This window comes from Chiloscyllium punctatum, chromosome 11 (genome assembly GCF_047496795.1).
Source record: "Chiloscyllium punctatum isolate Juve2018m chromosome 11, sChiPun1.3, whole genome shotgun sequence".
Lineage (NCBI taxonomy): Eukaryota > Metazoa > Chordata > Chondrichthyes > Orectolobiformes > Hemiscylliidae > Chiloscyllium > Chiloscyllium punctatum.
The window spans coordinates 19,778,179-19,800,614 of NC_092749.1; the positions used below are offsets into that span (position 1 = coordinate 19,778,179).

General features: G+C 47.2%; 1 protein-coding gene across 2 annotated transcripts in view; it reads left to right on the plus strand.

Annotated features, from left to right (window-relative positions):
- kif26ba (kinesin family member 26Ba) overlaps positions 1–22,436 on the plus strand; it is a 336,823-nt gene that overhangs the window by 111,035 nt on the left and 203,352 nt on the right. For both annotated transcript variants that reach the window (XM_072580423.1, XM_072580424.1), the window contains one exon: positions 12,211–12,377. In XM_072580423.1, coding sequence (XP_072436524.1) covers positions 12,211–12,377 — 167 coding nt within the window. The remainder of the gene's footprint in view (positions 1–12,210; positions 12,378–22,436) is intronic.

The following is a 22,436-nucleotide window of genomic DNA, read 5'->3' on the forward strand; positions in this document are numbered from 1 at the left end:
CGGTATAAACTCTGAAATGATGCCCACTTCTTTTGAATTCTCTGAGAATTTCTTTCATTATCTTAAACATTGGTGACCTTTACTAGAGAGAACAAGTGAAATATAAATTTATATTGTGAGGAACACCCTTATGCAAGGCACGGTCTTTGACGGATGAGTGGGCGATTTGACGGGTAAACTTTGACAAAGAAGCAAAATGTCCCGTACAGAACACCAGCGACAAGCGGAAGCATGGAAAAGTAGCCGATGAAAGGAATGCCAACAATTTCAAGGCTGAAGACCAATTCCATCTCCTAGAGATATCTGCCAGATATGTGGTCAGAGATATGGCTGTAGGATTGGGCTTCTCAGCCACTGCAGAGTTCATGACCAGCGACCTGGAATTTCCGAGGTTAAGAGTTTGCCCATGGTGATGTGTACCAAATCTGGTACAACCTCACCCAGTTCTATATCCAGAAGCTTTTCTCACCTATTCTAATGCATTCCTGACTAGTTACCTTGTCGCTACTCTTTGGAAACTTGTGCCATCTGAAACTTAGATGCTCCAGTCATAACTGGCAGCAGGTCTTGTTCACCCACCATCTCTGCACTCCCAATTACCAACAGCTTAATGTTAAAATTCTCATTCTTATTTTCCAATCCACCCCTTATCCCTCCCTGTCTTCGCCATCTTCTCCGCCTCTGAGATACCGGTGCTGCTCCAGTTCTGACCTTTTGAACAGCCCTGGTTTCAGTTACTCAGTCATTGGAATACCCTTCCTAAATCATGTTGCCTCTTTATCCTCCAGGATGCTCGGATCCCTCGCTGCCAACACATGGCTTCTCTTTGAGGGTCACCATTTTGACTAGCTTGGTGTTAATCCATGCTAAGCCAATGAGATGCAACCTGATTGAAACCTACAAGGTTCTTAGGGGACTTGACAGGGTAGATGTGGAAAGGTTCTTTCCCCTTGTGGGGGGGGGGGGGTGGGGGGGGGTGGGGGGGGGGAGTCTAGGACCAGACAGCATCAGGAGGAATTCCTTCTCTCAGAGGGTCATGAACCTTTAAGACAGATGGCTCTTGAGGTTCAGTCATGGAGTCACACAGCATGGAATCAGTCCATGCAGATCGTAATCCCAAACTAAACTAGTCCCACCTGCCTGTGCTTGGCCCCTATCCCTCCAAATATTTCTTATTCATGTACTTATCCAAATTGCCTTATAAACATTGTAAGATTATTCAAGGATGAGATAGACAGATGTTTAACCAGTAAGGGAATCAAGGGTTATGGGGATAAGGCAGGAAAATGGATCAATCATGATCTCATTGAATAGCAAAGCAGACTTGATGAGCTAAATGGCTTACTTCTTCTCCATGTCTTATGACTTTTTCTCCTTCCTGATATCATATCTTCTCTCTCTCCACCAACCTTGCAGCTGTTTAATGCTTAGAATTTATCGATCACTTGCCCCCTTACTGTGTCCTTTTGTGGGATGGTGTCAAGTTCAAGTTTGGCAGCTCTTTTGTGAAACATCTTAGAATGGGTTACTACATTGGACGTGCTATTTAAATACAAGTTGTTGGTCATTTTCCCCCTACCCTTCTTCAGGTTTACCATTGACAGAGGAGCTGTTCACTCCCTCTGAGGTCCCTGCCAGTGGGTGGGTTCTCTCCTCAATTTTAAAAGCTGTTTTGACCAAATTTTCATTCGTAAGGAGTCCCAATTTCTGACTGGTGTCTGTTGGGGGGTGGGGGTGGGGTGGGGGTGGGGGGAGAGGATTTACCCCGTGGAAGGTGTTGTATAAATACAATTTATTGTTAGCTCCTGGAAATGACAGGAGTGGTTTTGTGGAAGATAAGAAATCTGCATGGACGTTTCTCCTCCTTGATGTTTTCTCAAGTTGTGAGACGTTGTAGTTCAGTCAGCGCTGACACGGAGGACTGTCATTTCAGTCTTTCCCTCTCTGCTTGAAGAGACACTATTACAGTATGGGTGCAGTCTTAAAGGGGTCGTGGATGTGTCAGTTTTAAAATTTGTGATTCACGAACCCTCTTAGATGTAAAGATGTTCTTCAGTAACTTATTGTCTGTCAAGCCAGGATAGCCCTTTGTTGCTCTTCTTTGAGGCTGTTCAGTTAGTAACTGCTTTAACCAGTCTTAAGTCAACCTCTTCTGAAACCGTTCCTGCTTTGGTTCAGTATTGACTCGTGCCTGACTACAGTCCTGACAGGACCTGTCAAATTCTTTGCCTGTTAAAGGTATTAGAATCATAGAATCCCTACAATGTGGAATCAGGCCATTCAGCCCATTGAGTCCACACGACCCTTCAAAGAGCATCCCAGCTAGACCTCCCCCTTCCCACCCCCATCCTTGTAATTTTGTGTTTCCCATAGCTAACCCGCCTAGCCTGCACATCCCTAGACACTATGGGCAATTTAGCACAGAAAATCCACATAACCGACACATCTTTGGACTGTGAGAGAAAACCAGTGGAAACCCACACAGACACAGAGAGAATGTGCAAACTCCACACAGTCACCTGAGAGTGGAATCGAACCCACGTCCCTGGCACTGTGAGGCAGCAATGTGAACCACTGAGCCACCATGCTGCCCTGGGGTCACAGTCTCAGAATATTTAGGACTGAGATGAGGAGAAAGTTCTTCTGTCAGAGGGTGGTGAGTCTTTGGAGTAATCTACACAAAGGACAGTCACTGAGTATATTCAAGACAGAGAAAGATAGATTTCTGGACACGCAAGTCATCTGAGGATATGGAGATAGTGCAGGCAAGTGGCATTGAGTTAGATGATCAGCCCTCATCTAAAATAGCAAAGCAAGCTCAAGGGACCAAATGACCTAGTCCTGCTCCTTACCCTCTTTATTTTTCTAGTAGAGGCCAGAATGATATGTGGGAGATCCCAAAGACTTGTAAGTGCAGTCTGGGGGTGCCACAGCTTATGTTACCTCTCAACTTTCCTGCTTATGTGCGGACATCCAAGGTCTGTGCCTGTCAGAAGCTTCCGGAACTGGAGTTCAGTGTTCCTGCATGCCCTTCTCTGTACGCAGACTCTCCAAACGGGTAAGGGAACGTGGGCCAGAGCCTATAAAACATGGGCCAGAGCCTATAAAACAGGCGCTGAGGGTGAGGGTGAGTGGTTGTTGTAAGGGGAGATGGTTACTGAGGGTAGTTGGAACCGTAACTGTGGTTCCATGAGACACCCATAGCCCAGAAAGGGGCTGCCTCCCCAATTGCCCTGCCAGGGAGTTACCAGGTTTCACTGGGCATGGGTAAAATAGCAACAAAGTTACGAAGAGGCCTTTAATTAGGTAGGCCTTGAGGTGGCATTTCCTATAAAGGTCACTGACTTCAATACCCTGGTGTTAACACTGCACGATTACCTCAGGTGAGCTAAAGGCAAAGGGTTGGAAATGAGATAACTCAAGAAACCATGGTTAGGTTAGACTAAACTTGTGATTAACTTAGTACAGCTTCTTTCAGGCACTCGACATGAAACCTAACAATTGCACCAGGTGTCTGGCTGTGCAGACATTAAGAATGCATAGGGTGTGACTTCAAACACCCCGAAATCTCCTTGAAGCTGGAAGGAAGTGAAACATATAATTAATGTGCCAGGAGGCAACTTTTTTGAATACATGATGTGCTACTTTAAGCCTTGTGAGTTTCTTATGAAAGTGCGCCTACAAACACAGTGTGTTTGGTGTTCAAGGAGGTGGGTACAGCCATTTTAGACTGGGATATTTGGGGATTGTTGCCCTGGTCTCGGATAAAATCTAAACAATCTGGCATCAGTTTGTGTGTGATGCTACATGACACCCAGTAAAATGGGCAGCCAGCCTCTGTAGGCAATTGAATGGTGTGCCAACTCACATTGTGCTTTACTGTGAATCACCTGCCATGTGCTGGGGCACTCTGTGTGCTTGCTGCAAATGTACAGTGTCGGCTCTCGAAAGGTGGCACATCTGATAGTCCACAAGCCATCACACGTGCATTGGAAGATGTTACTCACATCTCTGGATTGGGACTTGAACCCGCAGACCTCTGACTCACTGAGTCATGGCTGAAACCTGAGCAGTTTCTAATAGGTTCACTCCCTGGAAATACCCACTTTATGACAAGGATGCCGGTGCATGTTTCAATATGAGTTTCTAAATGGTACATGATGCACTTGAATTCTCCTCTTAATAATATCCATTACCGTTGGCTTAATTGTTGAGTGGCCACTTAACGTTTCTTCGAGTCAGACAGTGTCCATGGAGAGAGAGAAAGCAAACGTTTTGAGTCTCGACGCCTCTTCATCAAAGTCATGTAGATTTGAAATGTTACCTTGCTCTCTCTCCATGGATGTGGTCTGACTCACTGTGATCTCCAGCATTTATTGTTTTTGGGTCAGATTCCAGCGTCTGCAGTAATTTGCTCCTGCATTTAGGTTTCTTGCTATGATCAATGGACAGCTGATGATAATGATTACATAGTTCATTTGAAACTGATAACTGCCTGAAGGTGTGTTGTACACACACACACACACACACACACACACACACAGACACACACACATAGACATACACACACACAGACACACACACATACACACACACACACACACACACACATACACACACACACATACACACACACACATACACACACACACACACACATAGACATAGACATACACACACACATACAAAAACACACATACACACACACACACACATACAAAAACACACATACACACACACACACATAGACATAGACATAGACACACACACATACACACACACGTAGACATAGACACACACACACATACACATACACACACACATAGACATACACACACAGACACACACACACACACACACACACGGACTCCAGCGGTTCAAGAAGGGTGGGGATCAAATGCTGACTAGCTCAGCACTGCCCTCATCTCGGTAAAAACAATGACTGCAGATGCTGGAAACCAGATTCTGGATTAGTGGTGCTGGAAGAGCACAGCAGTTCAGGCAGCATCCCAAGTAGCAAAAGCCCTTATGAAACGAAAAGCATACTAAACGTGGTCACATGCTCAACCAACATGCTCACACACACAACTACCTTTATACAGACACATTCTCAAAGGAGAAGGGAAGGCGATAGGGAAGAGGAAGGAATGTGGAGTGAAGGAAACTGAGGATTGAAGCCTCATGTTCCCTGTTGTACGAGTACATTCATGGAGACACTCAAAAGCCACACAGTACGTTCACATAGACACACGCTTAAACATGCAAGTTCATTTATAGACGCACACTCAAACTCACAGAAGCACACTCACACGATCACATGGACTTGTACTCACACACACATATATTCATATGGACACTCTCAATCACAAGTATGTACTGAGAAGTAAACACACCCCCAAATATAATAACACACACACACACACACCTGACAAAATATACCTAAATAGGTGTATACATTCAATTACACAAACACAGACAAAAACCAATTCTCAATGTTGATGAAGGAGTATTGAACAGTGTATCTGCAGTTATTCTAAGGAGTAACACTAACATTTCCAGAGGGTCAGCTCAGACCCTAATATTTTGAGAGCTGCCCATTTGTTATTGAAATCTGACTTTGTTCTGTTTTGTGCCTTATGTCGCCACAGCAGAATGAAATTATCTTTTGCCATTTTTGATAGCACCTAGTAATTTTGATGTGACTGAAGTCTCAGCTGATTTCTATCTTTGTGACTTACCAATTAAGTTTCCTCCAAAGCCCAAATGTATGATTTCTAAGAAGAATTTGATTTTGCCCCATCATTTGTGTCCTTGATAGGATGAGTCCTAGTTTGGAACTCAAGGTGAATGTTGGACAGGGTGAACCGTGTTGGGAGGTAAGGGGGCAGGATGAAACATGTTGGGGGTAAGGAGGCAGGGTGAACTGTGTTGGGGGTGAGGGGGCGAGGTAAACCGTGTTGGGGGTAAGGGGGCAGGGTGAGCTGTGTTGGTAGTGGGGCAGGGTGAACCGTGTTGGGAGGTAAGGGGGCAGGATGAAACATGTTGGGGGTAAGGAGGCAGGGTGAACTGTGTTGGGGGTGAGGGGACGAGGTAAACCGTGTTGGGGGTAAGGGGGCAGGGTGAGCTGTGTTGGTAGTGGGGCAGGGTGAACCGTGTTGGGGGTAAGGGGGCAGGATGAAACATCTTGGGGGTAAGGAGGCGGGGTGAACTGTGTTGGGGGTGAGGGGGCGAGGTAAACCGTGTTGGGGGTAAGGGGGCAGAGTGAACCGTGTTGGGGGTAAGGGGGCAGGTGAACCGTTTTGGGGGAAAGAGGGTGGAGTGAACTGTGTTGGGGGTAAGCGGGCGGGGTGAGTTGTGTTGGGGGTAATGGGGCAGGGTGAACCATGTTGGGGGTAAGGGGGCAGGGTGAACTGTGATGGGGGTAAGGACGCGGGGTGAAACGTGTTGGGGGTAAGGGGGCAGGGTGAACTGTGTTGGGGGTAAGGGGCGGGGTGAACCATGTTGGAAGTAAGGGAGCGGGGTGAACCATATTGGGGGTAAGGGGGTGGGGTGGGCTGTGTTGGCGGCAAGGGGGTGGGGTGAACTGTGTTGGGGGTAAAGGAGTGGGGTGGAGCATGTTGGGAGGTAAGAGGGTGGAGTGAACGGTGTTGGGGGTAAGGGGCGGGGTGAACTGTGTTGGGGGAAAGGGGGCGGGGAGGACCCTGATGGGGTTAAGGGGGTGGGGTGAACCATGTTGGGGAAAGGGGGGCAGGGTGAACCGTGTTGGGGGTAAGGGGGCAGGGTGAACCGTGTTGGGGGATAAGGGGACGGGGTGAACCATGTTGAGAGGTAAGGGGGCGGGTGGAACCGTGTTGGGGGTAAGGGAGTGGGGTGACCCTGATGGGGGTCAGGCGGCAGGGTGAATGTTGCTGGGGTGTGGGTGTTGAACGTGTTGCGGGTTGAGGGAGTTGAACACTGTTCGGCGATGGTGGAAACACTGTGGGGTTGAGGGGTATGAAGATGTCTGGGAATGATGATGAAGGATGAACACTGTTGGGTGAGGGGGTGTGATGTACCAGGAGGTGAGGAGCAGAGTTGTACATTTCCAGAGGAGGGGATGTGGGAATGATCACTGTTGGGTGGCGAGGGGAATCTGAAATGTTATGTGCTGAGGGGTTTGAAGATTGTTTAAAGTTCTGGGAGGAGGGTGACCATGTCGTTGGATTGAGAGACTGAATGAGCTGAAGGAAGACCCTAAAGGGTGTGGTTGTGTTAGAATGAAAGGAGTAAATGGCAGATTAAATCAGAGTCAGTGTCAGACACACCCTCTGCAGCCCTAATTGGGATTCCAGGGTTGGAACACAAAGGTCAAGGCTGCCACTCTAGTGCAGTACTGATTGAGTGCTGCACTGTCAGAGGTGCTAACTTTTGGCTGATACATTAAACTGTCTGTCTACCGAACTGGGTGAGTAGAGAAGATCTCGTGGCATTACTTTGAGGAAGGTTGGGGAGTCCTCCCCAATGTCATTTTCTCTACAAATAAGTGAGAGGCCAATTTGTTCAGGGTTGAGAAAGTAAAGTACAGCAGGTCAGGCAGCATCTGAGGAGCAAGAGAGTTGACTGAACCCTCATTCCCGATCAAGGGCTTTAGCCCAAAACATCGACTCTCCTGCTCCTCAGATGCTGCCTGACCTGCTGTGCTTTTCCAGCAACACACTCTCGACTCTAATCTCCAACATTTGCAGTCCTCACTTTCACCAATTTGATTGGGACTTGTATGGGGATTTAAGAGAGGAAGCTGGCTGACATCAGGTGAAGCATGAGGACAGCAGGAAGAAAGAAGGATGTGCATTTATGTTGCACTTTTCATACAACGAAATACTTCTGAAGTGTTGTCATGTAGGAGCCAAATTGTGCATAGTATACTCTCAGAAACAGTAACATGATCATAAGACATTGGAGCAGAAGTGGGACATTCAGCCCATTGATCTGCCCTGATATTCAATGAGATCATTGTTGATCTAATCATCCTCACCTTCATTTTCCCGCCTTTTCCCTATAATCCTTCATTCCTTTACTAATGAAAAATGTGTCTATCTTAGTCTTGAATGTCATAGAATACCTATAGTGTGGAAGCAGGCCATTCACCACACCAAGAGTACATCAACCCTCTGAAGTGCATCCCATCTATCCCTGTAATCCTGCATTTCCCACAGCTAATCCACTAGCATGCACATCCTTGGATATTGTGGGCAATTTATCATGGCCAACCCATGTAACCAGTACATTTTTGGTCTGTGAGAGGAAACTGGAGCACCCATAGGAAACCCAGGCAGACATGGGGAGAATGTGTAAACTCCACACAGACGGTTACCCAAGACTGGAATCGAACCCAGGTCCCTGTGATGCAAGGCAGCTAACCACTGTGCCGCCCCATGATATACTTACTGACCCAGCCTCGTCAGCCCTCTGTGGTGAAGAATTAACCAGGTGACCTGTTTTAGTGATGTTGATGGACGGTTAAATAGAGCCATGGAATCTTCCACATCCAATTGAGAGAGCACACAGATTTAACAGTCATCCAAAACACATGCAGTAATACTGCACTCCCTCAGCACTGCAGTGGAACATTGGAGAATGTGCTCAGGCCTTGTGAAACCTGCCATCATAAAGAAATGGTGTTTCCAAGTTCCCTAAGGCTCTGTCCAGTAAAACAGGTATTAAAGTAGCAACATTAGAAGCTTACTAGGTTGAGCACTTGAACACCGGTCTTTGCAGATCTATGGCCGACTACATGACAATGAATACAGTGCTTCTTTCTCAGCCACCTATTTAGTGGCTGCCCAGCCAGGATCAGTTTACAAGGTCATGTCATCAACTCTTACTGCTCTTTGGTCAGAATGTGTGTGGAAATAAGGAACCCCCACAGCAGTCTGGGAGGAGAGAAGGAGCGAGGACAAACCTGCCCTGGTTACATTTTAGCTTCCCCTTTGAGAGAACCTTCAGACTGGAACAACAAACAGGGCTCTTTGGGGCTGAACGTTGGAGAGAGAGTGTAAATTCCGTTGCATGAACTACCCGACTTAATAACCGTCAGAAAACATAATTAACTCCACACAATGATTTCTCTTTACTTGGCTTCACACCAAGTTGAAGGTATTTTAAACAAATTCACTGCAATGTAAGCACAGTGTTTCCCTCAAAGTTCACCCCTGCGGCCTGTTCATTTACTGACCTGTATAATGAGTGTTCAGAACTCCTGCCCAGTGTTGACAGTAACAAACACTCTTGGAGACCTCACGAGTGTTTGAAAGGAAATCTCAACCACTGAGGAATTGTAATAAATTGGACCTGCTGGAAAAATCTCCTCAGATAGGTCTGAGAGAGACAAAGCTGAAAATGTGTTGCTGGAAAAGCGCAGCATGTCAGGCAGCATCCAAGGAACAGGAGAATCGACGTTTCGGACATAAGCCCTTCTTCAGGATGCTGCCCTTGGATGCTGCCTGACCTGCTGCGCTTTTCCAGCAACACATTTTCAGCTCTGATCTCCAGCATCTGCAGTCCTCACTTTCTCCTGAGAGAAACAAAGCATGATTTTAATGCAGAATAGGAGATGGGCAGTGAGAGGCTGAGAGCTGAATGCTGAACCCTCCCTGTGGCCTGAAGCTGCATGAATTAAACTTGTGGACCGGGTTTGTTGACCCTTCCCTCCATCTCTGTTACCACCTCCTGCTGCATTATCCTCCCAAGATCCTAGTGCAGTTCTTCCTAACTCTGGCCCCGTGTACATCCTCAATTTCCATCATCCTCCATCCGTAGCCATGCCTTCAGCTGATCAGGCTGCAGAAGCAGACCTCTGTGTGTCTCTTTGTCACCTTTGAGAGCTGGGCCAGGCTTTGCATAGCCATGAAAAGTAGCAGGTTTCCTCAGTCAGGGAGCCTTTTTGTATATACTCAGCAGACCTGAAAAGGTGGGGCAACATGTTGGCTCAGTGGTTAGCACTGCTGCCTCACAGTACTAAGGATCCAGGTTCGATCCCAGCCTCAGGTGACTGTCTGTGTGGAGTTTACATATTCTTCCTGTGTCTGTGTGGGTTTCCTTCCACAATCCAAAAGATGTGCAGGTCGGGTAAATTGGCCATGCTAAATTGCCCATAATGTTAGGGTCGGGGAATGGGTCTGGGTGGGTTACTCTTTGGAGGGTTGGTGTGGACCTGTTGAGTCAAAGGGCCTGTTTCCATACTGTAGGGAGTCTAATCTTAAAAGAAAATTGTGAGATACATAAACAATGAAAAAAAATTTAAATACAATTGCGTTAAATCAACAGGATGAAAACCATTTTTTAATGAAAGCATAAAATCTGTTGGCCCCATAAGCCAGTTGAACCTTTCTATTGACAAATCACTCCATATTCCTTAACTAGAACAGGAGCAGGCCATTCTGCCCAAAACCTGTACCGTCACTGGATTAAATTGTGGCTGATTTCCTGGAACATCTCCTGTTACCGTCACATCTATTCTAAGTGTCCGTCTCCCGCCTGCTTTCCCCACAGATCATTCACCTTCAGATCCTATAGCATCAGAGAATGAAGACGGCACACAGTGAGGCCATTCAGGCTGTTGCGTGGTTGTCATCTGCAAGAGCAAACAGCCAACCTTTTTCAAATAGGCCTGGACATCTTTTCGTTTCTTATTATCCAGTTCTCTTTAGACCTCCGCAGTTGAATGTTAATTGTTCTCTGTGTAATTGCTTTCTCCTCACTTCATTTGTGCTTCTTCTTGTTAAATGATGCTCTGGTTCTTGTGCCTTTGTGTGTTGGTACAGATTCTCCCTCTCTACTCTGTCTGGACCCTCCCAACCCAACCGTAACTCCCCCTCCCACTCCGCCAAGGACATGCAGGTCCTTGGCCTCCTCAATGGCCAGACCGTGGCAACACGACGCCTGGAGGAAGAGCGCCTCATCTTCCGCCTAGGAGCCCTCCAACCACAAGGGATGAATGCAGATTTCTCCAGCTTCCTCATTTCCCCTCCCCCCACCTTATCTCAGTCCCAACCCTCGGACTCAGCACCGCCTTCTTGACCTGCAATCTTCTTCCCGACCTCTCCGCCCCCACCCCCACTCCAGCCTATCGCCCTCACCTTAACCTCCTTCCACCTATCGCATTCCCAACGCCCCTCCCCCAAGTCCCTCCTCCCTACCTTTTATCTCAGCCCGCTTGGCACACCTTCCTTATTTCTGAAGAAGGGCTTATGCCCGAAACGTCGATTCTCCTGCTCCTTGGATGCTGCCTGACCTGCTGCGCTTTTCCAGCAACACATTTTTCAGCTCTGATCTCCAGCATCTGCAGTCCTCACTTTCTCCTACCCTCCTGATTATCTCCATCCAATCTCCTCTCATTACTTTTCTTGTAAGGACATCGTTAGTTTTTTTGTCTGCTGGCTTGGAAAGCTGCAGAAAATGACACGACAGTAACATCCCCTCATGGTTTTAAAAAACTGTACGAATCACATAGTGAGATTACCCCCCACGTGATTGAGCACTTCTGACCATGATTGTCTTTGCATTTCCGTTTGTCAGCAGATGAGTTTGTCTCGAAAACTACCGACTGTAAAGCATGTCATCTTAGAGTCATAGAGATGTACTCCATGGAAACAAACCCTTCAGTCCAACTCGTCCATGTCGACCAGATAGCATAACCTAATCTAGTCCCATTTGCCAGCACTTGGCCCATATCCCTCTACGCAGAGGATGGTGTGTGTATGGAATGAGCTGCCAGCGGAAGTGGAGGAGGCTGGTATAATTACAGCATTTAAAAGGCATCTGGATGGGTATGTGAATAGTTGTTTTAAGCAGGTATAATGTGGAAATTCCAGGAGGGATGCAGTTGGTCAAACTCTAATGAAAGGATGGTCGAAAGGATTTACTGAGACGAAAAATTGGAAACTCCTATTTCTTGAAACGGTGTCAAAGCCTCTGCTTTGGGTTTTGTTTTAGTGGAATGCTGTGCTTCCTGGTGAACAATACTTGTGACCTTGTACCTATTCCCTTGCACCACCTTCTCAAGGGCAACTAGGGATGGGCAATAAATGCTGGCCCAGCCAGCGATGAGTGAATAAAAAATATGCAAATGTGTTTTATTTTTGTTTGGAGCATTGAGTTAAGGGATTTCAATGAGGTTTTGGATTTTTCCCAGGAAAGTTGGCTTTAAGCCGTGCTACCCTGTCATTGCAGATATCACAGCTGATGTCCGAGAATTGCCGGGAAGGTTTGACTGAGGCGGTTCTGAACCGTTACAACTCCGACAAGCCATCGGTGTACAGCTTCCCGAGCTCCCAGGGTACCTATGTGTCAAGTGTGGCCTCGAGTGGGACCTCAGCTGCAGCCTCATTCTTTGCAAGGTAAGGACGTGCCCCCTTAATGTAAGAGTGGCCGTGTTTACGTAAGAAAGGCAGAAAGTGCTGGAGAAGCTCAGCAGGCCTGGCTGAACCTGTGGAGAGAGAAACGGTTAACGTTGTCAGAATTGGAATCAGCTCATGGAAGTTGCCTGTAACATGTGCTGAGGTATACAGACAAAAACAGACATGAAGGTCATTCACCTCTGCATCATCTTTGACTCTCTCACTCGTCCTCGGATTTTATGTTGAGTCACTGCCTCGAGGAAAAATGCAGCTATTTTATTCAGAAATTCAGCCGGGTAATTTTATTAGAGTCATAGAGTCATAGAGATGTACAGCACGGAAACAGACCCTACAGTCCAACCCAACCATGCCGACCAGATATCCCAACTCAATCTAGTCCCACCTGCCAGCACCCGGCCCATATCCCTCCAAACCCTTCCTATTCATATACCCATCCAGATGCCTTTTAAATGTTGCAATTGTACCAGCCTCCACCACTTTCTTTGGCAGCTCATTCCATACACGTACCGCCCTCTGTGTGAAAAAGTTGCTCCTTAGGTCTATTTTATATCTTTCCCCTCTCACCCTAAACGTATATCCTCTCATTCTGGCCTCCCAGGGAAAAGACTTTGTCTATTTACCCTATCCATGCCTCTCATGATTTTATAAACCTCTACAAGGTCACCCCTCAGCCTCCGACGCTCCAGGGAAAACAGCCCCAGCCTATTCAGCCTCTCCCTATAGCTCAAATCCTCCAACCCTGGCAACATCCTTGTAAATGTTTTGTTTTCAAGTTCTGCTAAACCTGTGTTTGCCAAGAGCCCGGGGCAATTTGTATGAAGATGGTGGTCGAACAGTGACATTGTTACAATGACAGAGATTAAAAACAAGAAAGAAATCCTAAAAGCAGAATATAGGAGGTTAAGAAGCCAGCTGAAAAGTAGGACCACAATGGTCATGATTCCATACTTGTCAAAGGAAATAGCAGGATATATCAGATAAACACACGGTTAAAGAGGTGTGAGGGGCTGGGTTTTAGATTTCGGGGAGCAGCACAACTGGATGGGTCTGATGCTTAGTGGGAGTATTCGCTAGAGTGGTTGGGAGAGGTTTAAACTAACTGGGCAGAGCGATGGGAACCTATCCAAGGAGTCAGAGGAAGAAATATCAAGGAACAGAACAAAACACAGAAATGGGAATGAGAAGTGATAAGCAGAGGGCTCAAGGGTCAGAATCAAACAAGGAGTGCTCAAAAGTCAAGCCTTAACGCTTTATATCTGAAGGCATTGAGCATTTGAAACAAAGGGGATGAATTAATTATGTCTATAGATGTAAATAGGGACGATATAATTGGGATTACAGAGGCATGGCTGAAGGGTGACCAGGGACAGGACTGAATGTCCAGGGATATTCAGTATTTAGGAAGGGCAGACAAAAAGGAAGAGGCAATAGAGTTGCATTACTGGTTAAAAGAGGATATAAACACAATATTGAGGAAAGGTGTTAGCTCAGACAATGTGGAATCTATGTGGGTAGAACTGAAAAATACTAAGGGCAAAAAAACACATGTGGGTGGTATATAGACCACCAGACTGTAGTGATGATGTTGGGAATGACATTTAATCAGAGATGCATGCGATAAAGGAAAATCTGTAATTATGGGTGACTTTAAACTGCATATAGAATCCCTACTGTGTGGAACAGGCCCTTCAGCCCAACAAGTCCATAGCGACACTCCAAAGAGTAACCCACCCAGACTCATTCCCCCTGCCTTAAATTTACCCCTGATTAATACACCTTACCCACATCTCCCTGAACACCAAGGGCAATTTAGCATGGCCAATTCACCTAACTTGCACATCTTTGGACTGTGGAAGGAAACTAGAGCACCCGGAGGAATCCCACGCAGACATGGAGGCGGGGGTGGGGGGGGGGGGGGGGGGGGGGGCGGTATGTGCAAACTCCAAACAGATAGTTGCCTGAGGCTGGAATCAAATGCGGGTCCCTGGCACTGTGAGGCACTGAGCCACCGTGCCACCCCAGTATAAATTGGGTGAATCAAACTAGTCACAATACTGTAGAGGAGGAATCCCTGGAGTATATGCAGGATGGTCTTCCAGACCACTATGTTGAGGAACCAACTAGAGAATGGGCCATCCCAGAGCTGGGTGTTATGCAATGAGAAAGGAATAATTGTTAATGTAGTTTGTAAACCCCTTGAGGATGAGCAACCTAATATGGTAGAATCCTTCATCAAGGTGGAGAGGGAGGTTGATTCTGACACTAGGGTCCTGAATATTAATAAGGGAAACTATGATGGTTTGAGGTTGGAGTTGGCTGTGATGGATTGACAAAAGTTACTGAAAGGAATGACAGTGGATTGGTATTGGCAAACACTCAAAGAGCAAATGGGTGAGCTATAAAAATTGCTTATTTCTGTTTGGTGCAAGAGGGCAAAGAGAACAATGGCCAAACCATGGCTTATAAGAAAAATTAGATGCAAAACAGAGGCATATAGATTGGCAAGAAGAGCCAGTTGGCATGAGGATTGGGAACCATTTAGAAGTTAGCAAGAAGGACCAAGAGAAGGGGAAAACAGACTGTGAGTGTAAGCTTGCAAGGAATATAGGAACTAACTAAATGTTTCTATCGAAATGGAAAGAAAAGAAGATTGAAGTCAGGAACAGGAATTTTTGATGGAGAACAAAGAAATGACTGACAAACTCTATTCATACTTCTGCCTTCACAAAGGAAGACACAAATAACACACAGGTCATTCTGCTATAGCGTGTGTTTCTTTAACAAGAACTCGCTTTCTCGCGATTGTTGAGTTTTGGACACTTTCTAAAGCACATAGTTTCAAAACGAGTGTTGGCTGTAACGTGATTGCATCGTCAACACTTTAAGCACTGTTTCAAAAGTGCGATTTTTCTAAAAGGCGGGGTTGCACAAGAACGCAACAATCACGTTATAGAACTCTCTGTACTAGAAATGATGGGGAACACAGTGGGAGGGAGGAACTGAAGAAAATCTGTATTAGCAGAGAAATTGATGGGTATGAAGGCTGATAAATCCCTATGGTCTGATAATCTACATCCCTCAGCACTTAAGGAAGTGGCCCTAGAAACCGTGGATGCATTAGTGGTCATCTTTCAAGAGTCTTTAGACTCTGGAACAATTCCTTTTTTTTAGATTAGATTACTTACAGTGTGGAAACAGGCCCATCGGCCCAACAAGTCCACAACGCCCCGCCGAAGCGCAACCCACCCATACCCCTACATCTACCCCTTATCTAACACTACGGGCAATTTAACATGGCCAATCCACCTGACCTGCACATCTTTGGACTGGAAGGTAGTTAATGTAACCCCACTATTTAAAAAAGAGAGGTAGAGAGAAAACAGGGAATTATAGACCAGTGAGTTCTAGAACAGTAGTGGAGAAGATGCTAGAGTCCATTACCAAGGATTTTAAAGCAGAGCACTTAGAAAATAGTGGTAAATCAGACACACACACAACATGGATTTACAAAAAGGAAATGATGCTTGACAAATCTATTATAATTCTTTGAAGGTGTAAAGATAATTAAGGGGATCTGTGGATGTGGTTTATTTGGACTTTCAGAAGGCTTTTAAAAAGTCCCACATAAGAGATTAATAAAATTGAAGCACATGGAACTGGTGCCAGTGTATTGGGATGGATAGAAAGTCGTTTAGCAGACAGGATACAAAGAGTAAGAATGAAGGGTCTTTTTCTGAATGGTAGGTAGTGACTAATGGTCTACTGCAGGGATCAATACTATAACCCTAGCTATTCATAATATATGTTAATGATTTAGGTGAAGGAACTAAATGCAACATCTCAAAATGTTCAGATGACACAAGGCTGGGTGGAAGGTGACCTGTAAGGAGGATGCAGAGATTTTTCACACAGAGGGTGGTTTGTATGTGAAATGAGCTGCCAGAGGAAATAATCGATGCAGATACACTTACAACATTTAAAAGATGTTTGGATCGGTACATGAACAGGAAAGGTTTAGCGGGATATGGACAATACATGAGCAGATGTTCGGGAAACCTGGTCAGCATGAATGAGTTGGGCCGAACAGTCTGCTTCCATGCTGTATAACTCTATGGCTGTCTGACTCCATATTGCAGTGTGATTTGGGCAGGCTGGATGAGTGAGCAAATGTATTTCACATGAAGTTTAATGTGGATAAATGTGAAGTTATGGGTTTTGAAGAAGACGGTAGATTTAGCTGTTGTGGCTAAAGGGACGAAGGCTCAGAATTATCATATTGAACTCGATGATCAGCCATCATGATAATAAATGGCAGAGCAGGCACAAGGAGTTGGATGGCCTGTTCCTCCAACTCGTATCTTCTATATTTTTATATTTTTCAAAGCAACCAAACCATGCACTACACAGGAAATTTCTTTTAGTCTGTGGCCCCTCCCAAGCAGCTTTGATTCTGCCTCTTCAATTTGCTGAATTCATGAACGTTATAGAGTACACTCTCCTCGTATGCTGACAGAAGTATTTGTTGATGTCTGTGCGGTTTCATTAGAACACACCTTACAATTTGAACAGACTCTGCTCTTCCAATAGCTCAGATGTTTCTTTCATCAGTTTCCCGATTGTTATTTCCAGGGAAATGCTCTTATCACTCACTCCATTTTACTTTCCCTCCTAACGTTGGATGTATCTATGCTACGGTAACTGTCCCTCAGTTGATCTCCTCCCTTTACATTGAAGGATTTATCGCACTTCAGTGTGCCAAACTAATTGAAGCTGAATCACCCTGTCAGCCAAGAAACACTGCCTTGGGATGAGCAGTGGCCTAGTGGTAATGTCAGTATATTAGAAAGTTGGAGGCAGCTGGGAGAGTTTCAAATTCACTGAGTAAAATCGGGCATACAAACTTAGTCTCAGTAATTGTGACTGCAAAATGATCATTGATAGTCAAAAAGATAGTCCCATATGTTTCACTAATGTCCCTGAGGGAAGGCGATCTGTTTGTCTAGCCGGCCTTGTGAAATCACTGAGCAAACCACTCATTCTGGGGGAAAGAGGGTCAAGAGGACCAAATGCCGGCCGTGCCAGTGAAAGTGGCATGCTCAGAATTTCCCCACTCACCCACACTGATACTCTCTCCATTCCCCCCACACTGACACTCTCCCCATTCCCCCACACTGTTACTCTCCCCATTCCCCCACACTGATACTCTCCCCATTCCCCCCACACTGACACTCTCCCCATTCCCCCACACTGACACTCTCCCCATTCCCCCCCACACTGACACTCTCCCCATTCCCCCCCACACTGATACTCTCCCCATTTCCCCCACACTGATACTCTCCCCATTCTCCCCCACACTGACACTCTCCCCATTCCCCCCCCACACTGACACTCTCCCCATTCCCCCACACTGACACTCTCCCCATTTCCCCCACACTGATACTCTCCCCATTTCCCCACACTGACACAATCCCCATTCCCCCACACTGATACTCTCCCCATTCCCTCACATTACCACTCTCCCCATTCCCCCACACTGATATTTTCCCAATTTCCCCCCACACTGATGCTCTGACCATTCCCCCACAATGATACTCTCCCCATTCCCCCACACTGACACTCACCACATTCCCCCACACTGATAATCTCCCCTGTCACCCCACACTAATACTCTGCCCATTCCCCGACACTGACACCCTCCCCAATCCCACACAATGATACTCTCCCCATTCCCCCACACTGATACACTCCCTATTCCCCCACAATGACACTCTCCCCATTCCCACCACTGAAACTCTCCCCATTCTCCCCACACTGTCACTCTCCCCATTCCCCCAAACTGACACTCTCCCCATTCCCCCACACTGACACTGTCCCCATTGCCCCACACTGACATTCTCCCCACTCCCCCACACCGATACTCTCCCCATTCCCCCACACTGATATTCTCCCCAATCCCCCTCACAAAAACTCTCCCCATTCCCCCACACTGACACTCTCCCCATTCCCCCACACTGATACACTTCCCATTCCCCCACACTGATACTCTCGCCATTCCCCCACACTGATACACTTCCCATTCCCCCACTCTGATTCTCTCCCCATTCCCCCACACTGACACTCTCCCCATTCTCCCACACTGATATTCTCCCCATTCCCCCACACTGACACTCTCCCCATTCCCCCACACTGATATTCTCCCCATTCCCCCACACTGACACTCTTCCCATTCCCCCACACTGATACTCTCCCCACTCCCCCACACTGATACTGTCCCCATTTCCCCCACACTGATATTCTCCCTAATCCCCCTCACGGAAACTCTCCCCATTCCCCCACACTGACACTCCCCATTCCCCCAACAGACACTATCCCCATTCCCCCACACTGACACTCTCCCCATTCCCCCACACTAATACTCTGTCCATTCCCCCCACACTGACACTCTCCCCATTCCCTCCACTGATACTCTCCCCATTCCCTCCACTGTTACTCTCCCCATTCCCCCACACTGACACTCTCCCCATTCCCCCACACTGACACTCCCCATTCCCCCAACAGACACTATCCCCATTCCCCCACACTGACACTCTCCCCATTCCCCCACACTAATACTCTGCCCATTCCCCCCACACTGACACTCTCCCCATTCCCTCCACTGATACTCTCCCCATTCCCTCCACTGTTACTCTCCCCATTCCCCCAAACTGACACTATCCCCATTCCCCCCCCACACTGACACTCTCCCCATTCCCCACACTGATACTCTTCCCATTCACCCACTCTGATTCTCTCCCCATTCCCCCACACTGATACTCTCCCCATTCCCCCACACTGATACTCTCCCCATTCCCCCACACTAACACTCTGCCCAATCCCCCACAATGATACTCTCCCCATTCCCCCCACACTCATACACCCCCATTCCCCAAAACAGACACTCTCCCCATTCCCCACACTGACACTCTCCCCATTTTCCCACACTAATATTCTCCCCAGTCGCCCCACACTAATACTCTGCCCATTCCCCCCACACTGATATCCTCCCCATTCCCCCATACGAATATTCTCCCCATTCCCCCACACTGACACTCTCCCCATTCCCCCACACTGATATTCTCCCCACTCCCCCACACTGATACTCTCCCCATTCCCCCACACTGACACTCTCCCCATTTTCCCATGCTGATATTCTCCCCAGTCGCCCCACACTAATACTCTGCCCATTCCCCCCACACTGATATCCTCCCCATTCCCCCATACTGATACTCTCCCCATTCCCCCACACTGACACTCTCCCCATTTTCCCATACTGATATTCTCCCCAGTCGCCCCACACTAATACTCTGCCCATTCCCCCCACACTGATATCCTCCCCATTCCCCCATACTGATACTCTCCCCATTCCCCCACACTGACACTCTCCCCATTTTCCCATACTGATATTCTCCCCAGTCGCCCCACACTAATACTCTGCCCATTCCCCCCACACTGATATCCTCCCCATTCCCCCATACTAATATTCTCCACATTCTCCCACGCTGACACTCTCCCCATTCCCCCACACTGATATTCTCCCCATTCCCCCACACTGACACTCTCCCCAATCCCCCACAATGATACACCCCCCATTTCCCAACACAGACATCCTCCCCATTTCTCCACACTGATACTCTCCCAATTCCCCCACACTGACACTGTCCCCATTCCCCCACAATGATACTCTCCCCATTCCATCCACTGATACACTATCATTCCCGCACATTGACATTCTCCCCACTCCCCCACACTGACACTCTCCCCATTGGCCCACTCTGATACTCACCCATTCCCCCACACTGATATCCTCCCCAGTCGCCCCACACTAATACTCTCCCCATCCACTCCACTGATACTCTTCGCATTCTCCCACACTGGTACTCTCCCCATTCCCCCACTCTGAGTCTCTCCCCATTCCCCCACTCTGACACTCTCCCCATTCCTCACACACAGACACTCTCCCTATTCCCCCACATTGATATTAAACCCATTCCACCACACAAATACTCTCCCCTTTCCCGCCACACTGACACTGGTCCCATTACACCCGCATTGACACTCTCACCATTCCCCACACACTGACAGTCTCCCCATTCCCCCACACTGACACTCTTCCCATTCCCCTACACTGCCTGTCTCCCCATTTGCCAACATTGACAGCCTCCCCATTCCTCCACACTGATACTCTCCCCATTCCTCCATACTGATACTCTCCCCATTCCCCCACACTGAAACTCTCCCTATTCCCTCCACTGATACACTCCCCATTCCCCCAAACTGACACTCTCCCCATTCCCCGAATACTGATACTCTACCCATTTGCCCACACGGATACTCTCCCCATTGCCCCCACATGTCACTCTCCCCATTCCCCACACTGACACTCACCCCATTCCCCCACAATGACAATAGACAATAGACAATAGACAATAGATGCAGGAGTAGGCCATTCAGCCCTTCGAGCCTGCACCGCCATTCAATATGATCATGGCTGATCATTCCTAATCAGTATCCTGTTCCAGCCTTATCTCCATACCCCTTGACTCCACTATCTTTAAGAGCTCTATCCAATTCTTTCTTAAATGAATCCAGAGACTGGGCCTCCACTGCCCTCTGGGGCAGAGCATTCCACACAGCCACCACTCTCTGGGTGAAGTAGTTTCTCCTCATCTCTGTCCTAAATGGTCTACCCCGTATTTTTAAGTTGTGTCCTCTGGTTCGGCACTCCCCCATCAGCGGAAATATGTTTCCTCCTGCCAGACTGTCCAATCCTTTCATAATCCTATACGTTTCAATCAGATCCCCTCTCAGTCTTCTAAACTCAAGGGTATACAAGCCCAGTCGCTTCAGTCTTTCCGTGTAAGGCAATCTGCCATTCCAGGAATTGACCTCGTGAACCTACGCTGCACTCCCTCAATAGCCAGAATGTCTTTCCTCAAATTTGGAGACCAGAACTGTACACAGTACTCCAGGTGTGGTCTCACCAGGGCCCTGTACAGCTGCAGAAGAACCTCTTTGCTTCTATACTCAATCCCTCTTGTTATGAAGGCCAGCATGCTATTAGCCTTCTTCACGACCTGCTGTACCTGCATGCTTGCCTTCATTGACTGGTGGACAAGAACACCCAGATCTCTCTGAACAGCCCCTTTACCTAATTTGATACCATTGAGGTAGTAATCTGCCTTCCTGTTCTTGCCACCAAAGTGGATAACCAGACATTTATCCACATTAAACTGCATCTGCCATGCATCTGCCCACTCACCTAACTTGTCCAGGTCACCCTGTAATCCCCTAACATCCTCATCACATTTCACCCTACCACCCAGCTTTGTGTCATCAGCAAATTTGCTAATGTTATTGCTGATACCATCTTCTATATCATTTACATATATTGTAAAAAGCTGCGGTCCCAGCACGGATCCCTGCGGTACCCCACTGGTCACTGCCTGCCATTCCGAAATGGAGCCGTTAATCACTACCCTTTGTTTCCTATTAGCCAACCAATTCTCTATCCAATCTAGTACTTTGCCCCCAATCCCGTGCGCCCTAATTTTACTCACTAAACCTCTTGTGTGGGACTTTATCAAAAGCTTTCTGAAAGTCCAGGTACACTACATCCACTGGATCTCCCTCGTCCATCTTCCGAGTTACATCCTCAAAAAATTCAAGAAGATTAGTCAAGCATGATTTCCCCTTCATAAATCCATGCTGACTCTGTCCTATCCTGTTACTATTATCCAGATGTGCCGTAATTTCATCCTTTATAATAGACTCCAGCATCTTTCCCACCACTGAGGTCAGACTAACTGGTCTATAATTTCCTGCTTTCTCCCGCCCACCCTTCTTAAAAAGTGGCACAACATTAGCCGCCCTCCAATCCTCAGGAACCGACCCCGATTCTATTGAACTCTGGAAAATAATCACCAGCGCATCCACGATTTCCCGAGCCACCTCCTTCAGTACCCTGGGATGCAGGCCATCAGATCCCGGAGACTTATCAAC